At 39.5% G+C, this 25,480-nt stretch overlaps 1 protein-coding gene across 2 annotated transcripts in view; it reads left to right on the forward strand.

Moving 5' to 3' along the window:
* Window positions 1-25,069: 25,069 nt before the first annotated feature.
* LOC126191374 (tRNA selenocysteine 1-associated protein 1) overlaps window positions 25,070-25,480 on the forward strand; it is a 60,272-nt gene continuing 59,861 nt past the window's right edge. Inside the window, exon 1 of one of the 2 annotated variants that reach the window (XM_049932220.1) lies at window positions 25,070-25,251. In XM_049932220.1, the coding sequence (XP_049788177.1) occupies window positions 25,204-25,251 (48 nt within the window). In that variant the 5' untranslated portion in view covers window positions 25,070-25,203. The remainder of the gene's footprint in view (window positions 25,252-25,480) is intronic. The other variant, XM_049932221.1, reaches the window with a different exon arrangement.

The raw sequence follows: 25,480 nt of genomic DNA on the forward strand, positions 1-25,480 counted from the left end.
CTTCTATTTCAGCGCAAAATGGGCCCCTTCAGTGACTGTAGAGAAAATTTAAATTCACTATGTTATAGAACTTTTTCTTATCTTTCAGAAAAAGTCTTGGAATAATGTCTGATCAGATAGGCTGTTACAGGCGTCATGCATACTTCGTCTTACAGATGTATCAGTTGATATTAATCTTTGCCTGTCGCTCTTTCCATAGTCTCTTCCATCCTGCAAATACAACTGTATCAGTTTTCTGAGCATTTCGCGAAAATCATCGATATCTGTCCCTTTGATAACAATGCCAACAAGATTATGACTGATCATCACAACGAGGTACAACATATTTCTTTTGAGTAGAGGCTGTCGCACCAGCTGTTTCAGTACCAAGGAAGATGACAGAGTGAATTTACTTTCAGGAAGAATATGGTTCGCCATCCGATCTCACAAATATTCTCGTTTAACAATTCGATTAACAGAAATGTTAGGATGGTTCCTTTTCTATCCTTTCCCTTTCTAAGTCCTAGATTCATTTTTATCATATTCAAAATGGTTTATTAAAATACAATCATTATTCCTTCCTTAATTATTCATGATAGAACTGCAGAAAATATTTTGTATGATTTCGTAAGATTATTCATCAGTGCCATGAGCAGTAAACATGTAACTGTCCAACTTAACAATCAATAACTAAACATATTTCCCGCACTTAAGTGTAATACGTCTCTCCATCAAGCTCAAAGCCTTCTGAAATCTACTACAGCTGTTGAAGACATATCCAAAGGCTGATAAAATGTCCAATTTCCAATATGACTCCATACTGACCATTTTATTTGGTCCCAAAGAGTTCACAATCTAATTTTTTTCTTCCTAGATCAAATACTTCTACTGACTGCTGTAAAAAGTTTTCCTCCTGGAAAACGTAGCCTCTGTTATCTATATATGTTCTATGTACTATTACCAATTTTCGAATTGTTTCCTGAAGCTTTCATGGCGGATCGAATAGTCCATCATGCATGCATCAATTTTAATCTATGACTAACACTCTTGTTATCAACGATCTTAACTCTGCTGTATGTACATTTTCTCCACAGCAAACGTCTCACCTTGAGAAGGGCTGAAGGTTTTTGAGCCAAAAAAATGGAACATAAATTAAAAATATTTTTGAATTTTCTACCACAGATTTTAACCAACTCCCAGAACTGACAGAATCCTGGAGGGAGATGACTTCTGAGCTTTTGTTGCAAATGCTTGCTCAGTTAACAATTTAATACTAAATTCTACCTATTCTATACTCTGTTAGAAACCTAATTTTGCGAATAGGCAAGTGTTTATTTGAAACCTACAAAAATGTTTCCACATATATTTCACACATACTCCGCTATTTCTGGTGTGACTTATCGAGAACACTCCTGGAAGACTTCACTGTAGTATGCAGATAACAAAATCAGCGTCATGTTGGTCATACAAGTGACAAAGCCACTGGTCTAGTACCTAACCGCTAGAAAAGAGGACTATGATCCATTCTGGGCACCATCTTACGGAGCAGCAGTTGTGCAGAGGTATGTGAGACTAACTATTTTTGCCATTTCTATCAGTCTCTAAATAGAGCAAAGACTGGCTTTAGGTACTGTATAGTAGAAGTTGATGTACCGTTGTAAGGAACAGCCAACAGCTGAGTACTTCCTGCATTCTAGATTGTTGTTGGAAGAAAGTTGTACCCGCATGAAGAAGCGAGATGAACATCAGTTAAGTCACTGTGTCACATTTGGAAGTGGGGTGTTCACATCTTTATCCATCCTTTTAGGTTCAGGTTTTCTGTAATTTCCCTAAATCATTTCAGGATGCTTCCTCTGAATACGACATACCAATCATTTAGTTAACTTTTGGTCACATATTGCTTCATTCCACATTCTCGATGTGGAGTTAATGGATTTTGTGTAGTTACAGAATGCTGTCCCATGTTGCCTTAGGAGTGTCCTGTTTTGCCAAGCTTAATGTGTTGATGTATATCTGTGTTTTGCTTCTGTTTACACTTTATCAAGTCATTTACTACAATTAAAGACTACATTGTGTTGACAGTTGTTTGCATTTTGTTTATGGGTAAATTAAAAACAAACTATTGCAAATCCAGCAGCATATGAATCATTCTGTATAATTTGAGTTGAAAATGTTGTATTCAGATGACAATATCCAGTAGCTTAATAGAAATAATAAGTTAACATAATGTTAACAAAGGAGAAACTGAAAATAAATTTAGTGGACTTTGGGACATGAGATGCTCAAGGTGAAGCAAAAAGAAAACAAGATTCTATTTTTTTCCTTCCCAAATTTTGAGATTGAATATGCAGAAAACTTTATTTTAGTGGCATCACTTGTGTGAGAACAAAGTTAAGAAAAAGTAAATGTTCCTTTTAATATTGTGGGATGCGTTTCTAGCATGAAGAAAGGTTGCTACCTTTTGATGAAGAACTGTTTGTCACTTTGATTTATATAGGTAATCATTCTAAACATTGCATGTGGCTTCCAATAAAAACACTAATAAATCTTGGCAAACTAAACTTTAACATGTAAATTACATTATTCAGTAGGGATATGCATAAAATCGCTTAGTTGCAACATTCCTTTCATCTGTTCATGGAACTTAAATATCATAGTGGAAAGTACCTCTTGCGACCATGGCCAGTACTCTTAATGATGTGAAGGTCACAAGATAAATTACTTGATGCATTATTCCGCTAATTTGATAGGAAATGTTTATTAGCAGACCTGGATTAATTCTTTGCACCACTCCTTGTGCTAACAATCTAAATAAGGTGTGCCAACTTCACTTTGGCCTACAAGACAAGATTAAATTTCTCACTGCTCCATAATCAGTAATTAAATTCCTGTAGCTATTTAAATACATTCAGAAAAGTACTGTGGTTTGACAACTGGACCAGTCCACAATGCACGCCGCTAACAGTTATTTTACTGCCACCAGCTGGCTTTCAGCAACTCAGGCTGGTAATCTCTACAGTAACAAAACACATACAAAATTCCAAGTCAGTTGGTCAAAAGACACGAGTACACAAAAACACTACACATCAAGTTTCATCAAAAGGATTAGAGTTTATTGGCTTCTATTAAATCTCACCAATCCCATCACTTTTATCCAGAACAAGCTCCAACTAGCTAATAGCTCGAAGCACCAATATGAGACTTTTTCTTATGATGAATGTCCATGTTCACTAAACTGCAACATGCGCCAAGAAAAACCAGAAAATTATATTTTCACTATCTGAAAAGCAACTTTGTTGATAGCGAAGGTTCACTAACTCACATCTACTGAAAGACAGTTGCTTGACAGCACAACCATTGCTTCACAGGCCCCACAACTTGATTCTTGGCTGTTGGCCAATTCTCCAATTTTCCAAGCTCCAGAGTTGTTTTTCTTGTCAGCATTTTCGTCAGTGATTCAGGAACGGTTGCAGGCAACTCCACTGATCGCTTCCTCTCACACTAGTAACACAAAACTACAAAACCCTGCTGCTTCCTGATAGAGCTTATGAAAAAATTATGCCTAACACATGCTGGGAACATTCCATCATCTCCAGGCTGGATTTGTCTACTTCTCCTGGATACTGGAAATTGACTAGTGTACATACAACACAGTAGTCACAGGTTAGCACACAGCTATGCCACTTCTGTGAGTTATGTGACACATCAGAGATCTCTAGTCAACTATAACATGTGACAGTATACAACAAACCATGTGTGACTGATCACCTCTGTGTTTTCAGAATATTAGTTTGTATGGTGTTGTGGGTACAAGACACATTCAAGAAAGTAAATAAGCAGACCAGAGATGAATGGAAAACCCATTCTAGTGGTCATAGGGGCCCAAAGTGAGGAAATCCACTGATATATCCGACTTTGATGAAGGAAGATATCTCTGGCCCAGCGTCTGGGAAGAGCGAAATTTCGAAGCTGGTCACTTGTTTGAGTGTTACTGTCATGAGGACCTGTGGAAAGTGGTTGAAGAATAGTGAAACCATGAACAGGGGACAAAGAGTAGGTGACAGAGTAGTATAATGTTCCTGATGTTACAATTATATTGGACCACACTGTTCACCATATGCCTTTGAATGTGGGCTCTGCTACAGATGTCCCATATGTGTTGCCATGTTAACCCAACAACATCGTAAGTTACGATTGTAATGGACACACAATCATTATGATTGGACCGCCAGTCATTGTAAATGTGTCACCTGATCTGATGAATCATATTTGATGTTTCACCAGATCTATGGTCGTGGCCAGATACGCTGTCATCCAGTCGAACAGCTTCTCAAAACATGTCCGGTGTCACAGATGCAGGCCAGTGGGGACCATGTTATACTATGGAGACCATTCACCTGCAATACCATAAGATCTTGCAGGGTATTGCTGTGGGGGGAGTAAAAATGAATGAGTTTAAATGGATGGAAATAGAGTTGTGTGGATGGATCGAGAGTCATACTTGGCTGGCTGAGTTGATAGAGCACTTGCCCGCAAAAGTCCCGAGTTCGAGTCTCGGTCTGGCACACAGTTTTAATCTGCCAGGAATCTTCTATCAATGCACACTATGCTGCAGAGGGAAAAGTTTATTTAGATTACTGAATGAGTCAATTACCATGTCACTCAATATGTTGGTCATTTATATCAATAAACTTTCCAAACACACAGTTCAACCAGAAACTTTATTATATAGAACCTATTCATCATACAAATAAATAAATATAAACATATACTTTTGCTTCTTCACTGCAAACAGGATTACAAACATTACTTACATAGCAGTCCAGCTTCGACAACAACCATTCTCCATTCAGTGGCTATAAAGCTATTAATACACACTTACACTTTCTTGCTATCTGTCTGGGTCCTCATAGTAGTTTTATGGTTTCCATAATTATATCATTATGCTCGGCATGTAGCCTTAAAAAATATTCACGATTTAAGCGGCCACTGTACTACAACTTCAAAGATAATTGTAGGGCAAAGACACCTTGCATCCCACAAAATATTTCTTGTACAAATTTGGCAATAAAATTTGAAAAACATCAAGGAATAACAAACAAAACCCTTCAGTTCATGAAGCTGCGGCTAAACACCAGCGCTGTGTACTAATTTACTCCACAAGCAGTCGGCTTTATTACATGATCATTTACAACATGTTAATCAAATAACAATTTAAAGAGACTTCACACATACATAAATACACCAAAAATTCTTCATTGTTTATGGTATTTCATGTCTTCAGGTCTCAACATAACAATATTTAATTACCTAAAACTAAAATAAAATAAAATAAACTATTGAGCAAAAATAAACTTACTAAAATATTATTCCACTAGTAATTCAATTACGCAGCCTATCAATCCAATATCTCAACAGTTGGATTTCTGGTGAAAGATCGGTTTTGCCTTATTAAAGGCGTTTTTCGTTCCAGCGAAATCTTCTCACCAACTTTCTACCCTAAATGCAAAAATATTTTGTTGAGGCCAATATACATAGCGAGAAACGATCATCATAACAAAATAAAGGAATTCAGAGCTCACACAGAAAGATATAGGTATTGAATTTTTCCGCACTCTGTTCGAGATTGGAATAATATTGAATTATTATGAAGGTGATTCGATGAACCCTCTGCCAGGTACTTAAGTGTGATATTCAGAGTATCCATCTAGATGAAGATGTAGATGTTACTAACAAAAAGATAACATGAAATAAACTTTCTGTCATGCTATCACTTACAAGCAACCATACTCTCTCATTTGCAGTTTCAATGCTTTAAACTATGTTTCCATAGGTGTTAATTATGTGCATGTCCATTGCCCCACCAACACTCACGAAAGCAACTGATATGTCGAAACACTCAAGCTGTACTTTGTCACACCAACTTAATCCTAAGTTACGAAAATTAAATTGCATTTAACTTTCTTCCACAATACTGCTTCCCTCACCACTGCCTAAGAGGATCAGCGACTGCCACTAGGTTTATCTTTCCTCATTGTGCTCTAGTCCATTCGAGTGCATAGACATTGATTCACTTGTATGAATGCTGAGTCTCGCGGAGATAACATTGAATAAAATGATCTTGGGTTTCCAACCGCGTCAATTGCTTAAAACTACACGAGCTTTCGGTCAAGCACTCCTTGGCCATTGTCAAGTGTTATGACTGCCAGTGGGCTGTTGGTGCGCCCTTATATACGCTAGCTGCCGGCTGTGATGTAACTGGTGCCCGTGGTATTGCCATTTATGGGCATGTTTTGAGTCGGCGTTCGATGTGCCCTCTTCAACCGCACGATCGCTGGATCCCGTGCAGCGCTGAGCTGCAAGCCACCGTCTCTATTCAGGGTGTTTGTGGTAATTTTTATTTCAATAACTTCCTTTATTTAACTGTCCCAGAAGCCGTTAGTGAGAGCCATGACAGAGGCACCGTAGAATTTTATGTGGTGACCGTTTTCTAACGCATGCTCAGCTAATGCAGATTTCTCTGGATAGCGTAGGCGATAATACCTCTCATGTTCAATCCTGCGTTGTTCCACAGTGCGCACTGTTTGTCCAATGCACTTCTGGTCACACAGAATTTTGAGGATATTGCCATAGATACTGCGCCATTGAAGCCGAAGTGCTTCTTTCTATATGTTGACGACACGTTCGTCATTTGGCCACACGGACGCGAGAAATTAGACGAGTTTTTGGAACACCTCAATGGCATCAACAGTAATATCCATTTCACCATGGAGGTGGAAAAAGACAATGCATTGCACTTTCTCGACGTCCTTGTCCACCGTAATCGAAATGGGTGCCTTGGTCACAGCGTCTACAGAAAACCCACCCACACAGACCTGTACCTGCACGTCACCAGCCATCATCATCCAGCACAGAAGTGCACAATATTACAATCATTGGTGCATCGTGCAAGAGTAATATCAGATGACGACAACCTGCCCCACGAACTGAGCAACCTACGCAAGATTTTCAGGAATAATGGCTACAGCACCCATTAAGTGAAAGAAGTGATTTCTGGGAAGTATCAGAATAAGACCACCGACAAAGAGTAGGAAAATAATCTTGCTTTGCTACCATTCTGTGGCTCTGTGTCGGGCAAGATAAGCCGCGTGTTCAAAAGGCACAAGATCAAATCAATCTTCAGGCCTCAACTACTGAGACCAGTTAAAGATGCAGTAGGTCTCAGAACACCTGGAGTCTACGAAATACCATGTGAGTGTGGCCAGAAGTACATCGGACAAACAGTGAGCACTGTGGAACAACGCAGGAAAGAACGTGAGAGGTATTATCGCCTACGCTATCCAGAGAAATCTGCGTTGGCTGAGCATGCGTTAGAAAACGGTCACCACATAAAATTTGACTATACCTTTGTCATGGCTCGCACTAAGGGCTTCTGGGACAGTTTAATAAAGGAAGCTATTGAAATAAAAATTACCACAAACACCCTGAGAGATGGTGGCTTGCAGCTCAGCATTGCATGGGATCCAGCGATTGCGCGGTTGAAGAGGGCACAACGAACGCCGACCCAAAACATGCGCATATCTGGCAATGTCACGGGCACTAGTGACGTCACAGCCGGCAGCTAGCGTATACAAGGGCGCACCAACAGCCCACTGGCAGTCATAACACTTGACAATGGCCAAGGAGTGCTTGGCCGAAAGCTCGTGTAGTTTTAAGCAATTGACGCGGTTGGAAACCCGACAACATTTTATTCATTGATTCACTTGTTTATATACATGAAAAGTTAGTGTCATGCAACGATAATGGACTTTGTCTCACCTAAGTAAATAAATACCTTGGAACGTGGGAAATGTTCTTAAACTGTGTGGTAGGAATCTCATTCTAACATTCAGCAATTTCTTATTGTCCCTTATTTGTAATAACGTATTCCATCATCGTTTGAGGTGACAAAGTCGATTCTAGACTTATTGCAACTGAAATTGTAGATTTGTTGGGGTTTTTACACTATTACTATACAGCAGAACAGACAATAGTGTGGTGCTATTTTTTATTTCACTATAATAGCAATAATTTTCTGCTTTAGTCACTAATTGTAAATATTACGGTGAAATGGAAAGTTATTTATGGCTTCAGAGATTTATATCTACTCTTGAGCCTTATTAAAGGCCTCTGTAAAGTCAAGAGTGTTTGCATTGGTGCAATCACTGATCAATGTCTATTCTGCACAGTAATACAAAGTTTGGTTGTGAAATTCAGTAGCATTATATTTACAGCACCTATAACTTAGAAAAACCTTGACTAACCAAAAATACCTCCCCCCATGAACCATGGAACTTGCCGTTGGTGGGGAGGCTTGCATGCCTCAGTGATACAGATGGCCGTACTGTAGGTGCAACCACAACGGAGGGGTATCTGTTGAAAGGCCAGACAAACGTGTGGTTCCTGAAGAGGGGCAGCAGCCTTTTCAGTAGTTGCAGGGGCAACAGTCTGAATGATTGACTGATCTGGCCTTGCAACACTAACCAGAATGGCCTTGCTGTACTGGTACTGCGAATGGCTGAAAGCAAGTGGAAACTACAGCCGTAATTTTTCCCGAGGGCATCCAGCTTTACTGTATGGTTAAATGATGATGGCGTCCTCTTGATTAAAATATTCTGGAGGTAAAATAATCCCCCATTCGGATCTCCGGGCAGGGACTACTCGAGAGGACTTCTTTATCAGGAGAAAGAAAACGCGTTCCACAGATCGGAGCGTGGAATGTCAGATCCCTTAATCGGGCAGGTAGGTTACAAAATTTAAAAAGGGAAATGGGTAGGTTGAAGTTAGATATAGTAGGAATTAGTGAAGTTCGGTGGTAGGAGGATCAAGACTTTTGTTCAGGTGAATACAGGGTTATAAATACAAAATCAAATAGGGGTAATGCAGGAGTAGGTTTAATAATGAATAAAAAATAGGAGTGCGGGTGAGCTACTACCAACAGCATAGCACTCCGTCTTCAGGCCACAAGTGGTCCATCGGGACCATCCGACCGCCGTTTCATCCTCAGTGAGGAGGCGGATAGAAGGGACGTGCAGTCAGTACACCGCTCTCCCGGTCGTTATGATGGTTTTCTTTGACCGGAGTCGCTACTATTCGGTCGAGTAGCTCCTCAATTGGCATCACAAGGCTGAGTGCACCCCGAAAAATGGCAACAGCACATGGCGACTGGATGGTCACCCATCCAAGGGCTGGCCATGCCCGACAGCACGTAACTTCGTAGATCTGATGGGAACTTTTTTTTTTAACGTATATAGACTTTTATTTACAAAATAACAATTTTCGTTTTAGAAATACAGTTTGCATTTTTCTTGGAAAGACAAGACAATCCATCCTTCGCTTTTATTTTCCTGTTACTGTACTGTCCAGGTAATTATTTCGTTTGGTGCTTTTTTTTATATTTTTCGAGAGTCTGTTAGTCAGAGTTTGCTATTTGTTTCTTGCACTGTTTATTGTTGCAGCTTAACTTTTCTGAATCTTTGTACACTACATTTGTACATGTGGTAGAATGAATTTTGAATAATCATTGATTGTACGATCTAGTTATTAAGAGAGAATAATTAGTAAAAATTATTTGTAAAAAAAAAGTTATTTTATGGAATTTTTTCTTATTACTAGTTATGGTATTATTATTATTGTTATTATTTTGTCGATATTTTGAGTTGTGGATGTGCTCTATACATTTTAAAATAATGTTGAGTTATTACTATCTTCTTATTAATCTTGCGTTGGAAAACAAGGGGGAGGCATTTTACGTTGGCTTTTGGAAACGAGACCTTAGTGTGACATGCACTAGACATGATATGAATTTGACAGAAATATTAACGAGTGTATCAGTTGTCAGCTGTTGTTTGATGAGTAGAATGGTATCCAAAGGGAGAACACTCGTGAGAAACTATCTTAACATATTTAACAATCCATGACAAAAGAAAAGGACATTACTATTTTAGCGAATTCTTTAACCTATTTTTTCCATTGAGCAAGGAGCAGTACACTAGGAAGCATTATGTAGTGCAATTGTAGAACTAGTTTAATATAGATGGTGCATGAGAGTAGGGAAGACTGAAAGTAGGAAACTATTCGTGGTGGAAAGACAGACATATATAAGCATGTGAATCACTAGTTTGTTGTACTGATAGAACTGTAATAGTTTCGTGGTACTCAGTTACGCACACCTCTCGATTGCACACGATGGAGGGTAGAGAGAAAGCACAAAAAACACAAAAAAACAAAAAGACACTTTAAGCTATGGTTATATTGACACTATATTGGAAACCGGTGTATCCATTGTGGCAAGGCCGTTGCCCACCAACAGCATAGTGAATGCATTATTGTGGCCATGGTAGACATGAAGCCCATGCCTACTACAGTAATTCAAGTTTATATGCCAACTAGCTCTGCAGATGATGAAGAAATTGATGAAATGTATTATGAGATAAAAGAAATTATTCAGGTAGTGAAGGGAGACGAAAATTTAATACTCATGGATGATTGGAATTCGAGAGGAGGAAAAGGAAGAGAAGGAAACATAGTGGGTGAATATGGATTGGGGGAGAGAAATGATAGAGGAAGCCACCTGGTGGAATTTTGCACAGAGCATAACTTAATCATAGCTAACACTTGGTTCAAGAATCATAAAAGAAGGTTGTATACATGGAAGAAGCCTGGAGATACTGACAGATTTCAGATAGATTATATAATGGTAAGACAGAGATTGAGGAACCAGGTTTTAAATTGTAAGACATTTCCAGGGGCAGATGTGGACTCTGACCACAATCTATTGGTTATGAACTGTAGATTAAAACTGAAGAAACTGCAAAAAGGTGGGAATTTAAGGAGATGGGACCTGGATAAACTGACTAAACTAGAGGTTGTACAGAGATTCAGGGAGGGCATAAGGGAACAAATGGCACGAATGGGGGAAAGAAATACAGTAGAAGAAGAATGGGTAGCTTTGGGGGATGAAGTAGTGAAGGCAGCAGAGGACCAAGTAGGTGAAAAGACGAGGGCTAGTAGAAATCCTTGTGTAACAGAAGAAATATTGAATATAATTGATGAAAGCAGAAAATATAAAATCGCAGTAAATGAAGCAGGCGAAAAGGAATACAAACGTCTCAAAAATGAGATCGACAGGAAGTGCAAAATGGCTAAGCAGGGATGGCTAGAGGACAAATGTAAGGATGTAGAGGCTTATCTCACTATGGGTAAGATGGATACTGCCTACAGGAAAATTAAAGAGATCTTTGGAGAAAAGTTCTAAGCAAAGAAGGGAAAGCAGAAAGGTAGAAGGAGTATATGGAGGGTCTATACAAGGGCAATGTACTTGAGGACAATATCATGGAAATGGAAGAGGATGTGGATGAAGATGAAATGGGAGGTACGATACTGCTGAAGAGTTTGACAGAGCACTGAAAGACCTGAGTCAAAACAAGGCCCCGGGAGTAGACAACATTCCATTAGAACTACTGACGGCCTTGGGAGAGCCAGTCCTGACAAAACTCTACCATCTGGTGAGCAAGTTGTATGAGACAGGCGAAATACCCTCAGACTTCAAGAAGAATATAATAATTCCAATCCCAAAGAAAGCAGGTGTTGACAGATGCGAAAATTACCGAACAATCAGTTTAATAAGTCACAGCTGCAGTATACTAACGCCAATTCTTTACAGACAAATGGAAAAACTGGTAGAAGCCGACCACGGCGAAGGTCAGTTTGGATTCCGCAGAAATGTTGGAACACGTGAGGCAATACTGACCCTATGACTTATGTTAGAAAATAGATTAAGGAAAGGCAAACCTACATTTCTACCATTTGTAGACTTAGAGAAGGCTTTTGACAATGTTGACTGGAATACTCTCTTTCAAATTCTAAAGGTGGCAGGGGTAAAATACAGGGAGCGAAAGGCTATTTACAATTTGTACAGAAACCAGATAGCAGTCATAAGAGTCGAGGGGCATGAAAGGGAAGCATCGGTTGGGAAGGGAGTGAGACAGGGTTTTACCCTATCCCTAATGTTATTTCGTCTGTGTACTGAGCATGCAGTGAAGGAGACAAATGAAAAATTTGGAGTAGGAATTAAAATCCACGGAGAAGGAATATAAATTTTGAGGTTTGCCAATTACATTGAAATTCTATCAGAGACAGCAGAGGACTTGGAAGAGCAGTTGAATGGAATGGACAGTGTCTTGAAAGGAGCATATAACATGGACATCAACAAAAGCAAGATGATGATAATGGAATGCAGTCGAATTAAGTCAGGTGATGCTGAGGGAATTAGATTAGGAAATGCGACACTTAAAGTAGTGGGTAAGTTTTGCTATTTGGGGAGCAAAATAAGTGATGATGACTGAAACAGAGAGGATATAAAATATAGACTGGCAATGGCAAGGAAGGAGTTTCTGAAGAAGAGAAATTTGTTAACATCGAGTATAGATTTAAGTGTCAGGAAGTCGTTTCTGAAAGTATTTGTATGGAGTGTAGCCATGTATGGAAGTGAAACATGGATGATAAATAATTTGGACAAGAAGAGAATAGAAGCATTCGAAATGTGGTGCTATAGAAGAATGCTGAAGATTAGATGGGTAGATCACATAACTTATGAGGAGGTATTGAATAGAATTGGAGAGAAGAGGAGTTTGTGGCACAACTTGACAAGAAGAAGGGACCAGTTGGTAGGACATGTTCTGAGGCATCAAGGGATCACAAATTTAGCATTGGAGGGCAGCGTGGAGGGTAAAAATCGTAGAGGGAGACCAAGAGATGAATACACTAAGCAGATTCAGAAGGATGTAGGTTGCAGTAAGTACTGGGAGATGAAAAAGCTTGCACAGGATAGAGTAGCATGGAGAGCTGCATCAAACCAGTCTCAGGACTGAAGACAACGACAACAACAACAACAACCAAAAATAACAACAAAACAGCATTGCTGAGAAAAACTTACTTTCCGATGTCCATTAAGTGTGCTGTAGATAGTATTCCACTGAAAAAGTTAGAAATTGCATTTATTGGAATGCGATATGTGTATTGGAGTGCCTCCATTAGCCACATACTGCGAGTTTACTTCTAATTTAATGTGAGCTGTTATGGCATCTCACCTCACATATTTACTGCAGAAATTTGTACAAAGCAAGAAATGTAGCTCAAAAATATTTTAAAAATTGATTTTGCTAATGCAAAAATGGTTTTCGAACGTGAAGTCGTCCTTATTATTGTACTGAAGGTCCCCAAACGATTCCTGTGAGATATCAATCTCAGTAACTAACACTGGTCGATCTGTTTTCTCTTTGTTAACAGCACTGTAAACTAATGGCCTACAAGATGCACAACTCCAGTACAAATAATTTCACTTGTCGCCATCTTCAGAGCAGCGTAAATTGCGTTTCAAACTTCAATTTGCGGAGGGTAGTAGTTGGAGGATCAGAGTATCAGAAATTCGTATCTGTGGAAATACGTTTGTACAACTTTTGGTCCGTCGAGGTGCGGCGCATCACGAATTTGCGTGCCTGAGCTTCAGTGGGCATGGCCCCATTGGCACGCAAGAGCTGCTGACTTAACTTAGCTAGGTGGAGTTCGTCGCTGCTGCTGGTGGTGGTGGTGGTGGTAGCACTGGGCCCATGCATACACAGAGTTGTGCAAGGTGACTCCCAAGTACAGCTGCTATCTTGGCCGAGCAGACGCATCATGCATCTCCACAGTTCTGATGCATGGACTTGGCACAGCTTGCTACTTGGTGAAAGACGATAGCCCTACATTACACCTGCACAGTGTTGATGACCTTGCTCTCGTTTTTTTCGGTAGCTCCTGATGTGTTGAAATCTCAAAGCAAAACTAGTTATGCCTAACTATCCACTCACATACAACATTTTGAAAATTAAAATTCATTGACACCTCTAAAGTTGTTAAACACAGCTGTGTCTTGGTTGTCGTTACAGTGTAATGAATCTTGCAGTCTCTTCCTTCTTCTTTCTGCCATCCTATTTCACTGCTTAAAAGTATGTTCCCTCTCTTCTTCCATAGCACATGTGCAATGTTTATGTAATAGTTGCAGATTTTCTGGCTTCTTCCTCATGTCTCAACTGCCTCTTCTGTCTTCACTGGGCCTTTGCATGTTTAGTTGCTTTCTCTGTTATTTTGATCCATTCTGTTCAATTTTGCTGTCGTTCTCTGCAGTTATCTTCTTCTTCTCACGAATTTTGTCGAAAACGTCTGTATCTCATATGATCTGTTTTTTTTTCCTACTGTAGTGCATTAAATCGTCGTAAATGTCCCTATGTCCTCTGCATTTTTCTTCTGTTTTGGCATGTTTTTTTCCTCTGTTTCGGCTCTCTGAAATTTCGCTGCATTTTCGTCTAAATTAACTTACACTTGATGTTCATTCGCCAACCCTGCTCCTAATATACAATACAAACATATCTTCACCATTGCCAAAGCCTCTGTGGTATACATTATCTGCTACTTGTACATCGCTCTTTTCTGTCAAACCCAATGGACTTGAACTAAATCTGTACCCTCTCGAACATTTTTCCTCCAATCTGCAGCTTTTCCAGGTTTGTTTTGTTTTTGTATCGCTGCATTCGCCAGCCATGGTGACCGAGAGGTTATAGGCGCTTCAGTCCCGAACCGTACTACTGATACAGGTCGCAGGTTCGAATCCTGCCTCGGGTATGGCTGTGTGTGATGTCCTTAGGTTAGTTAGGTTTAAGTAGTTCTAAGTTCTAGGGGACTGATGACCTCAGATGTTAAGTCCCATAGTGCTCAGACCCATTTGAACCATTTTTTTCGCTGCATTCACTTCAGAAGTTCTTTCTTGATTGCCAGTTTCTGAATTCTCATACCCAGCTATGCCCTCTTCTCTCTCACTATATAATGACAACAAAATTTCTTTAAGTAATTTTATTTCGACCTATTCTTGATACTGTCCTTTTCTCAGGTCTCTAAGTGCTTCCTTCCATTCTTTCTCCAATTTTTCTGTCGTGTCTCTCATTTTACCTCTATTTCCTCCTCTCTTCTTTCCATTAATGCCTCTGTTTTTCCATTAATTCTTCTAGCACCTTTATTATTACCACTTCACTACTCTGAGAGATGAATGCTACTGTATGTAATATTAATCTAGTTTCAGCCATGATGAAAAATTTTGTGTCAGTTTAATCTCAACAACTGGATAAATACATAACTACAGTTCTAACACATTTCACTCCAAATGGTATTGCAATATTCCACTCTACAAAAACATGACTGTTCCAATCAAATATTCTACTGCAGCACAGCATTACAAAACTCTGATTTATGTTTTTATAGATTTATTTCTTGCTATTTTGAGACTGTTGCTGTTATGTGGCATAGTGTTCTCTTTGATACTGAAGGCTGCTTCCTGGTGTTCTTGTAATTTCTTCTGTTGTTCATCCATATAAATATATTACGTTTGTCGCATTCACTATTAGTTGTGCGCCACATCCAGCTGCATGGTCTGCCATGGTGCTTCTCCTTGCCCCTCTAAAACGGGTATCATCCTGACTGTTCACAGCATATAACAATTCTCTTAAATTTGATTTCGTTCTCTCATTTTATTCTCCCTGCATTATTCTTTACTGGAAATTATCCAGTTATGGTTTCCCTGTGTAAAGTACTGGTGTCTTGAAGGAAATACGAAATAAATTAACTAACATGTCATTCAACATGTTGGTCATTTACTTTAATAAGCAGTTCAAACATGCAGCTAAACCAGATATTACTTATTATGTAGAATTTATTCTTCATCACACAAATAAAAACAATCAGAATCTTTTACCTCTTCTCTGAACACAGGTTATTTTTATAATTTTCTAACAATAACATAACTTCTTTGGCAATCCAGCCAGGATGACAACCATTGTCTGTATTCTGAACATTAAGTTGTCTACACACGTTTATGCTTTCTATGCTCTGTCCCCTGTGTTCCATATTCTGTTCTTTTTGGGTGCTCAGCCTGCTTTGGGTGCAAGAAATGAGATAGTAGATTTTATTTTTTATTTTGTGTATATACTTGACAGCATGTTGAATCCAAATTTTCGACCAACAGAACTGTCAGGACAACTTTTTGTGGCCAAAAAAACAATAAATTTTGGCACTTTTTCAGGTTTTCGCCTATTATTCGGAAACTATGCAACCTACTGAAAATGTTATGTGTACCAAAATGAAAGGGCACAAAATTTCCCATCGAATGATCCATTTAAATCACAAAATTGGGGCAGTCGTTTCTCCAAAATTCGTTCATTTTTACCAGCTTAGCTAAAAAAGCCACCTCCAATGCCTATAACTCAACAACATCTACTTCAAATGAAAACATAAAATTATATAAGCTGTCAAGCATGAAATTTTGATGTTACAAAAGCATCTAGTTTTTCAGTTTTAGGCACTATTAAGCGTTCATACACTTGAAAGCTGAAGTAATTCGATTTTGTTATTTTTCTTTACAGTCATAGGTTTTCAATGAAATGAAATTTCCAGTGGGAAGATGGCTCTCTAATGAACACACGTGTGTTCTCTACATGTGTCTTTTTAATTTTCTTTGTTCGTTTCTATTTTTATTAGTTTTTGTTCATGCCTTAATTGGTAAGAGTGGGTTGCTAAAATGAAAATCAAGTATATAATAATGGCCAATATGTATTTACGCATGAGTAATATAAAACTTGCACAAATGAACTAATAAAAGGGAATGACAAAACTAAAAAGCAATTTAAATATCAGAGATTAACATTTTATCAAATTTCAATTCCATGAAGGTAGTTTTTGACATTACGGCATGTCCCAGTCCTGCATCCAATCTTTGAGAAATGAAATTCCCGATGTTCGGGAAATGTTAGACACCTTGTATCCACAATATCAGAGGAAACTGAAGATGATGGTGTCAGGACAGTAAGCAGAAAGTTTTGTTTTACTTGCAGCAGTTTTCAGAACTGGCAAAGGAAGTCAGACCAGGGCCAGCCAGACAAAATTACATTAGGATGACATTCTGATACAACAAGTACTGTCTCCACACTGTCTGGTAGCCACCACATTGCATGGCCCAGCAGGGAGACCAGAGATGTAATATTACCAGCAGTCTTGTAAACTGGAATTTTTGAACGACGAGTACATCTTCTCCTCCTGTATGGCATGGCTGTGTGCTGCGTGCAGCTGCCTCGAGTCGAATGAGCATGCTGTTGCCTCACGAGCGAGATATACAGGCCCATGACGTCACAGCGATAAGCTTATCTGGGCGTGGCAGCGGAAGTAAGCCCGCTCAGAAGCATAATGGCGGCACCGGAAGGGACACTTTCCAGCGGATCGTGCTCTGTTAAAACTAGAGCGCGATCCTCCGCAGCCCTGGTGGCGGCCCTTGTAGCGTTCAAGATCACCCGCCAAGATGGCAGCGCGCACAGCCATGATGGAATGGTAGTCAGGGTAACAAGCCAACTAACTCAGAAGTGCATTGTTACTGTATAACTGGCCATTGGAGACTATGAGAGTGTTGTTGTTGTTGTGGTCTTCAGTCCTGAGACTGGTTTGATGCAGCTCTCCATGCTACTATATCCTGTGCAAGCTTCTTCATCTCCCAATACGTACTGCAGCCTACATCCTTCTGAATCTGTTTAGTGTATTCATCTCTTGTTCTCCCTCTACGATTTTTACCCTCCGCGCTGCCCTCCAATACTAAATTGGTGATCCCTTGACGCCTCAGAACATGTCCTACCAACCGGTCCCTTCTTCTTGTCCCACAAACTCCGTTTCTCACAATTCTATTCAATACATTCTCATTAGTTATGTGATCTACCCATTTAATCTTTAGCAGTCTTCTGTAGCACCACATTTCGAAAGCTTCTATTCTCTCTTTGTCCAAACTATTTATCGTCCATGTTTCACTTCCATACATGGCTACACTCCATACAAATACTTTCAGAAACGACTTCCTGACACTTAAATCTATACATCTTCATAAACGCTTTCCTTGCCATTGCCATCATATCCTCTCTACTTTAACCATTGTCCGTTATTTTCTTCCCAAATAGCAAAACTCCTTTACTACTTTAAGTGTCTCTTTCCTCAACCTAATTCCTTCAGCATTGCCCGATTTAATTCGACTACATTCGATTATCCTCTTTTTGCTTTTGTTGATGTTCATCTTATATCCTGCTTTCAAAACCCTGTCCATTCCGTTCAACTGGTCTTCATGGTCCTTTGCTGTCTCTGACAGAATTACAATGTCATTTGCGAACCTCAATATTTTTACTTCTTCTCCATGGATTTTAATACCTACTCCGATTTTTCTTTTGTTTCCTTTACTGCTTGCTCAATATACAGATTGAATAACATCTGGGAGAGGCTACAACCCTGTCTTAATCCCTTCCCAACCACTGCTTCCCTTTCATGTCCCTCGACTCTTATAACTGCCATCTGGTTTCTGCAAAAATTGTAAATAGCCTTTCGCTCCCTGTAGTTTACCCCTGCCACCTTCAGAATTTGAAAGAGAGTATTCTAGTCAACTTTGTCAAAAACTTTCTCCAAGTCTCCAAATGCTAGAAATGTAAGTTTGCCTTTTCTTAATCTAGCTTCTAAGATAAGTCATAGGGACAGTATTGCCTCACATGTTCCCATATTTCTCTGGAATCCAAACTGATCTTCCCCGTGGTTGGCTTCTACCAGTTTTTCCAATCGTTTGTAAAGAATTCGCGTTAGTATTTTGAGTATTTTGCAGCTGTGACTTATTAAACTGATAATTCTGTGATTTTCACATCTGTCAACACCTGCTTTCATTGGTATTGGAATTATTATATTCTTCTTGAAGTCTGAGGGTATTTCGCCAGTCTCATACATTTTGATCACCAGATGGTAGAGTTTTGTCAGGACAGGCTCTCCCAAGGCTGTCAGTAGTTCTAATGGAATGTTGTCTACTCCTGGGGGCTTATTTCGACTTACGTCTTTCAGTGCTGTATCAAATTCTTCACGCAGTATCATACCTCCCATTTCATCTTCATCTACATCCTCTTCCCTTTCTATAGCATTGCCCTCAAGTACATCACCCTTGTATAGTCCCTCTATATACTCCTTCCACCTTTCTGCTTTCCCTTCTTTGCTTAGAACTGGGTTTCCATCTGAGCTCTTGACATTCATACAAGTGGTTCTCTTTTCTCCAAAGGTCTCTCTAATTTTCCTGTAGGCAGTATCTATCTTACCCCTAGTGAGATAAGCCTCTACATCCTTACATTTATCCTCTAGCCATCCCTGATTAGCCATTTTGCACTTCCTGTCGATCTCATTTTTGAGACGTTGGTATTCTTTTTTGCCTGCTTCATTTACTGCATTTTTATGTTGTCTCCTTTCATCAATTAAATTGAGTATTTCTTCTGTTCCCCTAGGATTTCTACTTGCCCTGGTCTTTTTACCTACTCGATCCTCTGCTACCTTCACTACTTCATCCCTCAAAGCTGCCCATTCTTCTTCTACTGTATTTCTTTCCCCCAGCTTTACTGTATGGATAAATGATGATTGCGTCCTCTTGGGTAAAATATTCTGGAGGTAAAATAATCCCCCATTCGGATCTCCTGGTGGGGACTACTCAGGAGGACGTCGTTATCAGGAGAAAGAAAACTGGCATTCTATGGGTCAGAGCATGGAATGTCAGATCCCTTAGTTGGGCAGCTAGGTTAGAAGATTTTAAAACGGAAATGGATAGTTCACTGGCAAGAGGAACAAGACTTTTGGTCAGGTGAATACAGGGTTATAAATACAAAATCAAATAGTGGAAATGCAGGAGTAGGTTTAATAATGAAAAAAAATAGGAGTTCAGGTAAGCTACTACAAACAACATAGTGAACGCATTATTCTGGCCAAGATAGACACGAAGCCCATACCTACGACAATAGTAAAAGTTTATATGCCAATTAGCTCTGCAGATGATGAAGAAATTGAAGAAGTGTATGGTGAGATAAAAGAAATTATTCAGATGGTGAAAGGAGACGAAAATGTAATAGTCATGGGGACTGGAATTCGATAGTAGGAAAATGAAGAGTAGGAAACGTAGTAGGTGAATATGGATTGGGGGAAGAAATGAAAGAGGAAGCCGCCTGGTAGAATTTTGCACAGAGCACAACTTAATCATAGCTAACACATGGTTCAAAAATCATAAAAAGGTGTTGTATACATGGAAGCCCCCCCATGAACCATGGACCTTGCCGTTGGTGGGGAGGCTTGCGTGCCTCAGCAATACAGATGGCCGTACCGTACGGAGGGGTATCTGTTGAGAGGCCAGACAAACGTGTGGTTCCTGAAGAGGGGCAGCAGCCTTTTCAGTAGTTGCAAGGGCAACAATCTGGATGATTGACTGATCTGGGCTTGTAACAATAACCAAAACGGCATTGCTGTGCTGGTACTGCGAATGGCTGAAAGCAAGGGGAAACTACGGCCGTAATTTTCCCCGAGGGCATGCAGTTTTACTGTATGATTAAATGATGATGGCGTCCTCTTGGGTAAAATATTCCGGAGGTAAAATAGTCCCCCATTCGGATCTCCGGGTGGGGACTACTCAAGAGGATGTCATTATCATGAGAAAGAAAACTGGCGTCCTACGGATTGGAGTGAGGAATGTCAGATCCCTTAATCGGGCAGGTAGGTTAGAAAATTTAAAAAGGGAAATGGATAGGTTAAAGTTAGATATAGCGGGTATTAGTAAAGTTCGGTGGCAGGAGGAACAAGACTTCTGGTCAGGTGACTACAGGGTTATAAACACAAAGTCAAATAGGGGTAAAGCAGGAGTAGGTTTAATAATGAATAGGAAAATAGGAATGCGGGTAAGCTACTACAAACAGCATAGTGAACGCATTATTGTGGCCAAGATAGACACGAAGCCCACGCCTACTACAGTAGTACAAGTTTATATGCCATCTAGCTCTGCAGATGACGAAGAAATTGAAGAAATGTATGATGATATAAAAGAAATTATTCAGATAGTGAAGTGAGACGAAAATTTAATAGTCATGGGTGACTGGAATTCGAGTGTAGGAAAAGGGAGAGAAGGAAACGTAGTAGGTGAATATGGATTGGGGCTAAGAAATGAAAGAGGAAGCCACCTGGTAGAATTTTGCACAGAGCACAACTTAATTATAGCTAAACTTGGTTTAAGGATCATGATAGAAGGTTGTATACATGGAAGAACCCTGGAGATACTAAAAGGTATCAGATAGATTATATAATGGTAAGACAGAGATTTAGGAACCAGGTTTTAAATTGTAAGACATTTCCAGGGGAAGATGTGGACTCTGACCACAATCTATTGGTTATGACCTGTAGATTAAAACTGAAGAAACTGCTAAAAGGTGGGAAGTTAAGGAGATGGGACCTGGATAAACTGAAAGAACCAGAGGTTGTACAGAGTTTTAGGGAGAGCATAAGGGAACAATTGACAGAAATGGGGGAAAGAAATAGAGTAGAAGAAGAATGGGTAGCTTTGAGGGATGAAATAGTGAAGGCAGAGTTTGACAGAGCACTGAAAGACCTGAGTCGAAACAAGGCCCCCGGAGTATACAACATTCCATTGGAACTACTGACGGCCTTGGGAGAGCCAGTCCTGACAAAACTCTACCATCTGGTGAGCAAGATGTATGAAACAGGCGAAATACCCTCAGACTTCAAGAAGGATATAATAATTCCAATCCCAAAGAAAGCAGGTGTTGACAGATGTGAAAATTACCGAACAATCAGTTTAATAAGCCACAGCTGCAAAGTACTAACACGAATTCTTTACAGACGAATGGAAAAACTAGTAGAAGCCGACCTCGGGGAAGATCAGTTTGGATTCCATAGAAATACTGGAACACCTGAGGCAATACTGACCTTACGACTTATCTTAGAAGAAAGATTAACGAAAGCAAACCTACGTTTCTAGCATTTGTAAACTTTGAGAAAGCTTTTGACAATGGTGACTGGAATACTCTCTTTCAAATTCTAAAGGTGGCAGGGGTAAAATACTGGGAGCGAAACGCTATTTACAATTTGTACAGAAACCAGATGGCAGTTATAAGAGTCGAGGGACATGAAAGGGAAGCAGTGGTTGGGAAGGGATTAAGACAGGGTTGTAGCCTCTCCCAGATGTTATTCAATCTGTATATTGAGCAAGCAGTAAAGGAAACAAAAGAAAAATTCGGAGTAGGTATTAAAATCCATGGAGAAGTAATAAAAACCTTGAGGTTTGCCGATGACATTGTAATTCTGTCAGAGACAGCAAAGGACCTGGAAGAGCAGTTGAACGGAATGGACAGTGTCTTGAAATGAGGATATAAGATGAACATCAACAAACGCAAAACGAGGATAATGGAATGTAGTGGAATTAAGTCGGGTGATGCTGAGGGAATTAGATTAGGAAATGAGACACTTAAAGTAGTAAATGAGTTTTGCTATTTGGGGAGCATAATAACTGATGATGGTCGAAGTAGAGAGGATATGAAATGTAGACTGGCAATGGCAAGGAAAGCGTTTTTGGAGAAGAGAAATTTGTTAACGTCGAGTATAGATTTAAGTGTCAGGAAGTCATTTCTGAAAGCATTTGTATGGAGTGTAGCGATGTATGGAAGTGAAACATGGACGGTAAATAGTTTGGACAAGAAGAGAATAGAAGCTTTCGAAATGTGGTGCTACAGAAGAATGCTGAAGATTAGATGGGTAGATCACATAACTAATGAGTAAGTACTGAATAGGATTGGGGAGAAGAGAAGTTTGTGGCACAACTTGACCAGAAGAAGGGATCGGTTGGTAGGACATGTTCTGAGGCATCAAGGGATCACCAATTTAGTATTGGAGGGCAGCGTGGAGGGTAAAAATCGTAGGGGGAGACCAAGAGATGAATACACTAAGCAGATTCAGAAGGATGTAGGTTGCAGTAGGTACTGGGAGATGAAGAAGCTTGCACAGGATAGAGTAGCATGGAGAGCTGCATCAAACCAGTCTGAGGACTGAAGAACACAACAACAGCAACATACATGGAAGAAGCCTGGAGATACTGACAGGTTTCAGATAGATTATATAATTGTAAGACAGAGATTTAGGAACCAGGTTTTAAATTGTAAATCATTTCCAGGAGCAGATGTGGCCTCTGACCACAATCTATTGGTTATGAGCTGTAGATTAAAACAGAAGAAACTGCAAAAAGCTGGGAATTTAAGGAGATGGGACCTGGATAAGCTGACTAAACCAGAGGTTGTACATAGTTTCAGGAAGAGCATAAGGGAACAATTGACTATGAGAGTATCAAACTAAATTACGCATAAAAAAACCCAAACAACTTCTGTTTTTTTGGCAGTGTAGTTCTGGTTCCCAGTGCATTATTACTCGCCTTAGTAGTGGTGTGAGGCTTAAACTGGAGCTGTCCTCCTGGATCGTTTTTGTAAAAAATAGTTTACAAACGGAGTTAAGCTTTTCAACTTTTATTTCGCTGCTCTCAGTATCAATTCTTGTATCGTATGTGAGTGTCTGGACGCTAAGTTTGTTGCCATCTAGAGCCTTTCAATATGACGAGAACTTCTTTGAGTTTTTGAGAAATCTTTCGATAACTTTCTACTCAATACTCATTGAAGACTTCATGCACTGCTGTTTTGACAACCATCGCGTTTTATTCAGCATTTGTGTTTAACTCTTGTTACAGGTCTAATGCCATACCCTGCACTATAACTTTCGTACCCGCTCATATGATTTCAGCTATGCAACTCCATAGAATTCGTGGCGTCCTGTGTGAACCGTAGCTTACGATGCCACTACAGAAAGCCACCAAATTAGTTGCATAAGTGAACCCGAATTAATAGTCATTTTAATTTTGGCTGTATTCGCAAGTGATCAACGCAGACAGATCACCAGACGCCGAGGAGGTGAAATTATTGAAACCGCTGTCTAAAAAATACTGCCACGACACTCCCTGCTGCGAAAGTTGTTAACGTCTGAAAGTGGGAGCGACACTAGCGCTCCAAGCGATGAAAATTGAGAAAGCAGACAGTCATACGCATCGTAAGGATAATGTTTTTCAAGTTATTTTCTACTTAATTGGTAGAATAGTTATCATATTCCATGTGTTAGTAGGTTATCGGGAGACATGTATTAACGTGAAAGACACGTAAAAACGTCCGAATCACACTTATTCAGTGACATAAGCTGCAGCTCATTCATGAAGAAATTATTTAGAATATGTCTTTATTTGCTATTTATTCTGCTGTAAGCAAGAGACTGTAAATACATTTTGTGTGTGAGAAGCATATATTTCTGTTGTTGTCTGTTGCTGTTATCGTAGGCAATTTCTTTGTGATGTAAATTTTTTATGGAGTTTAGTGATTCATCAATTCTAATACTTCACTCGATTTTCTAATATACGAATGTTTTCGTAATTGTAATAACTTTTGCTTCATAAAGGAATGTGTTGTATATTCTTGCTATTTGTGGCTCATATTTATCAACAATCATGCATTTGGTTTGTCCTGTGTTGGGGAACGTTTCTATTGCTTCTGAGGATTGATGATCACATCTGTGTGGTTTTCCCTGAAGCTACAGTTGTGATGACTTATTTGATACGTTAAATAATGTAGGTATTAATTCCATATAGGTTTCCGTTCCCCATTAACTGATTTGATTCAAAGTTTAGTGAGAAAAACACTTCCTGTTGTATAGGTATACGACACCTTTTCTGTAATAGGTCAGATCTTCTGGTGTTTGCTAACAAGCTTTCATTATTAAAGGGAAACGACATTTCTCAGTGAATCTCTGTACGTTGCAAGAGAATTGTAAATTATCCTTTAATGCAACGCGCCGTAAATCTCGGGGTCTTTAGTAAACTAAACGATCAAAAATGTTGGTCGATTTTTATGTCATTGCGGACACTCCCTACTGTAAAAACTATGTTACAAATCGATATAAACTTTAGTATTTGCACTCATCCGATATCGTATCAAGAGTTTTTGCTCGCTGGCCACTTGGAGCGCTGCTATCGCTGGGAGTAACAGAAACGAGGCAGAGTTTCGCGACTGCTAGACTTTTCAGAGACACAAAATTCATTTGATGAGTTTGGAGATCTTTGGATGGAAATTCTAGTGAGATCTTAGACGATGTGAATGGGGACATCAGTCGTGGGAACTGAACGTTGCTATTGTGTTTTGTCTAAGTGTAAACAGTGAGTTTTGGTTGTGTTTTAGAAGCGTCATGACAACAAACTCAGGCTTGGTATTATGTCAGCTATGGATGGGAAGTGTAAGTAGTAATCCTTTTTTCTCCTCTTGCACATACTTTGACGACGCAGGTACGCTATAATAGAATAATGTCGAATTTTATAGGTAAACGTTGAATATACAAGACTTTGGGAACTGAATTTTACTGGCGCATCTGTAGTGGGGAACATGTGAAGATGTATTTCCTTTTATTGTACTTGTACTAATTATCGTATTGTTCACGAATGAAGGAGTTTTGTGGTACATTCAAA

The sequence above is a fragment of the Schistocerca cancellata genome, chromosome 6 (assembly GCF_023864275.1).
Source record: "Schistocerca cancellata isolate TAMUIC-IGC-003103 chromosome 6, iqSchCanc2.1, whole genome shotgun sequence".
NCBI classification, from domain to species: domain Eukaryota; kingdom Metazoa; phylum Arthropoda; class Insecta; order Orthoptera; family Acrididae; genus Schistocerca; species Schistocerca cancellata.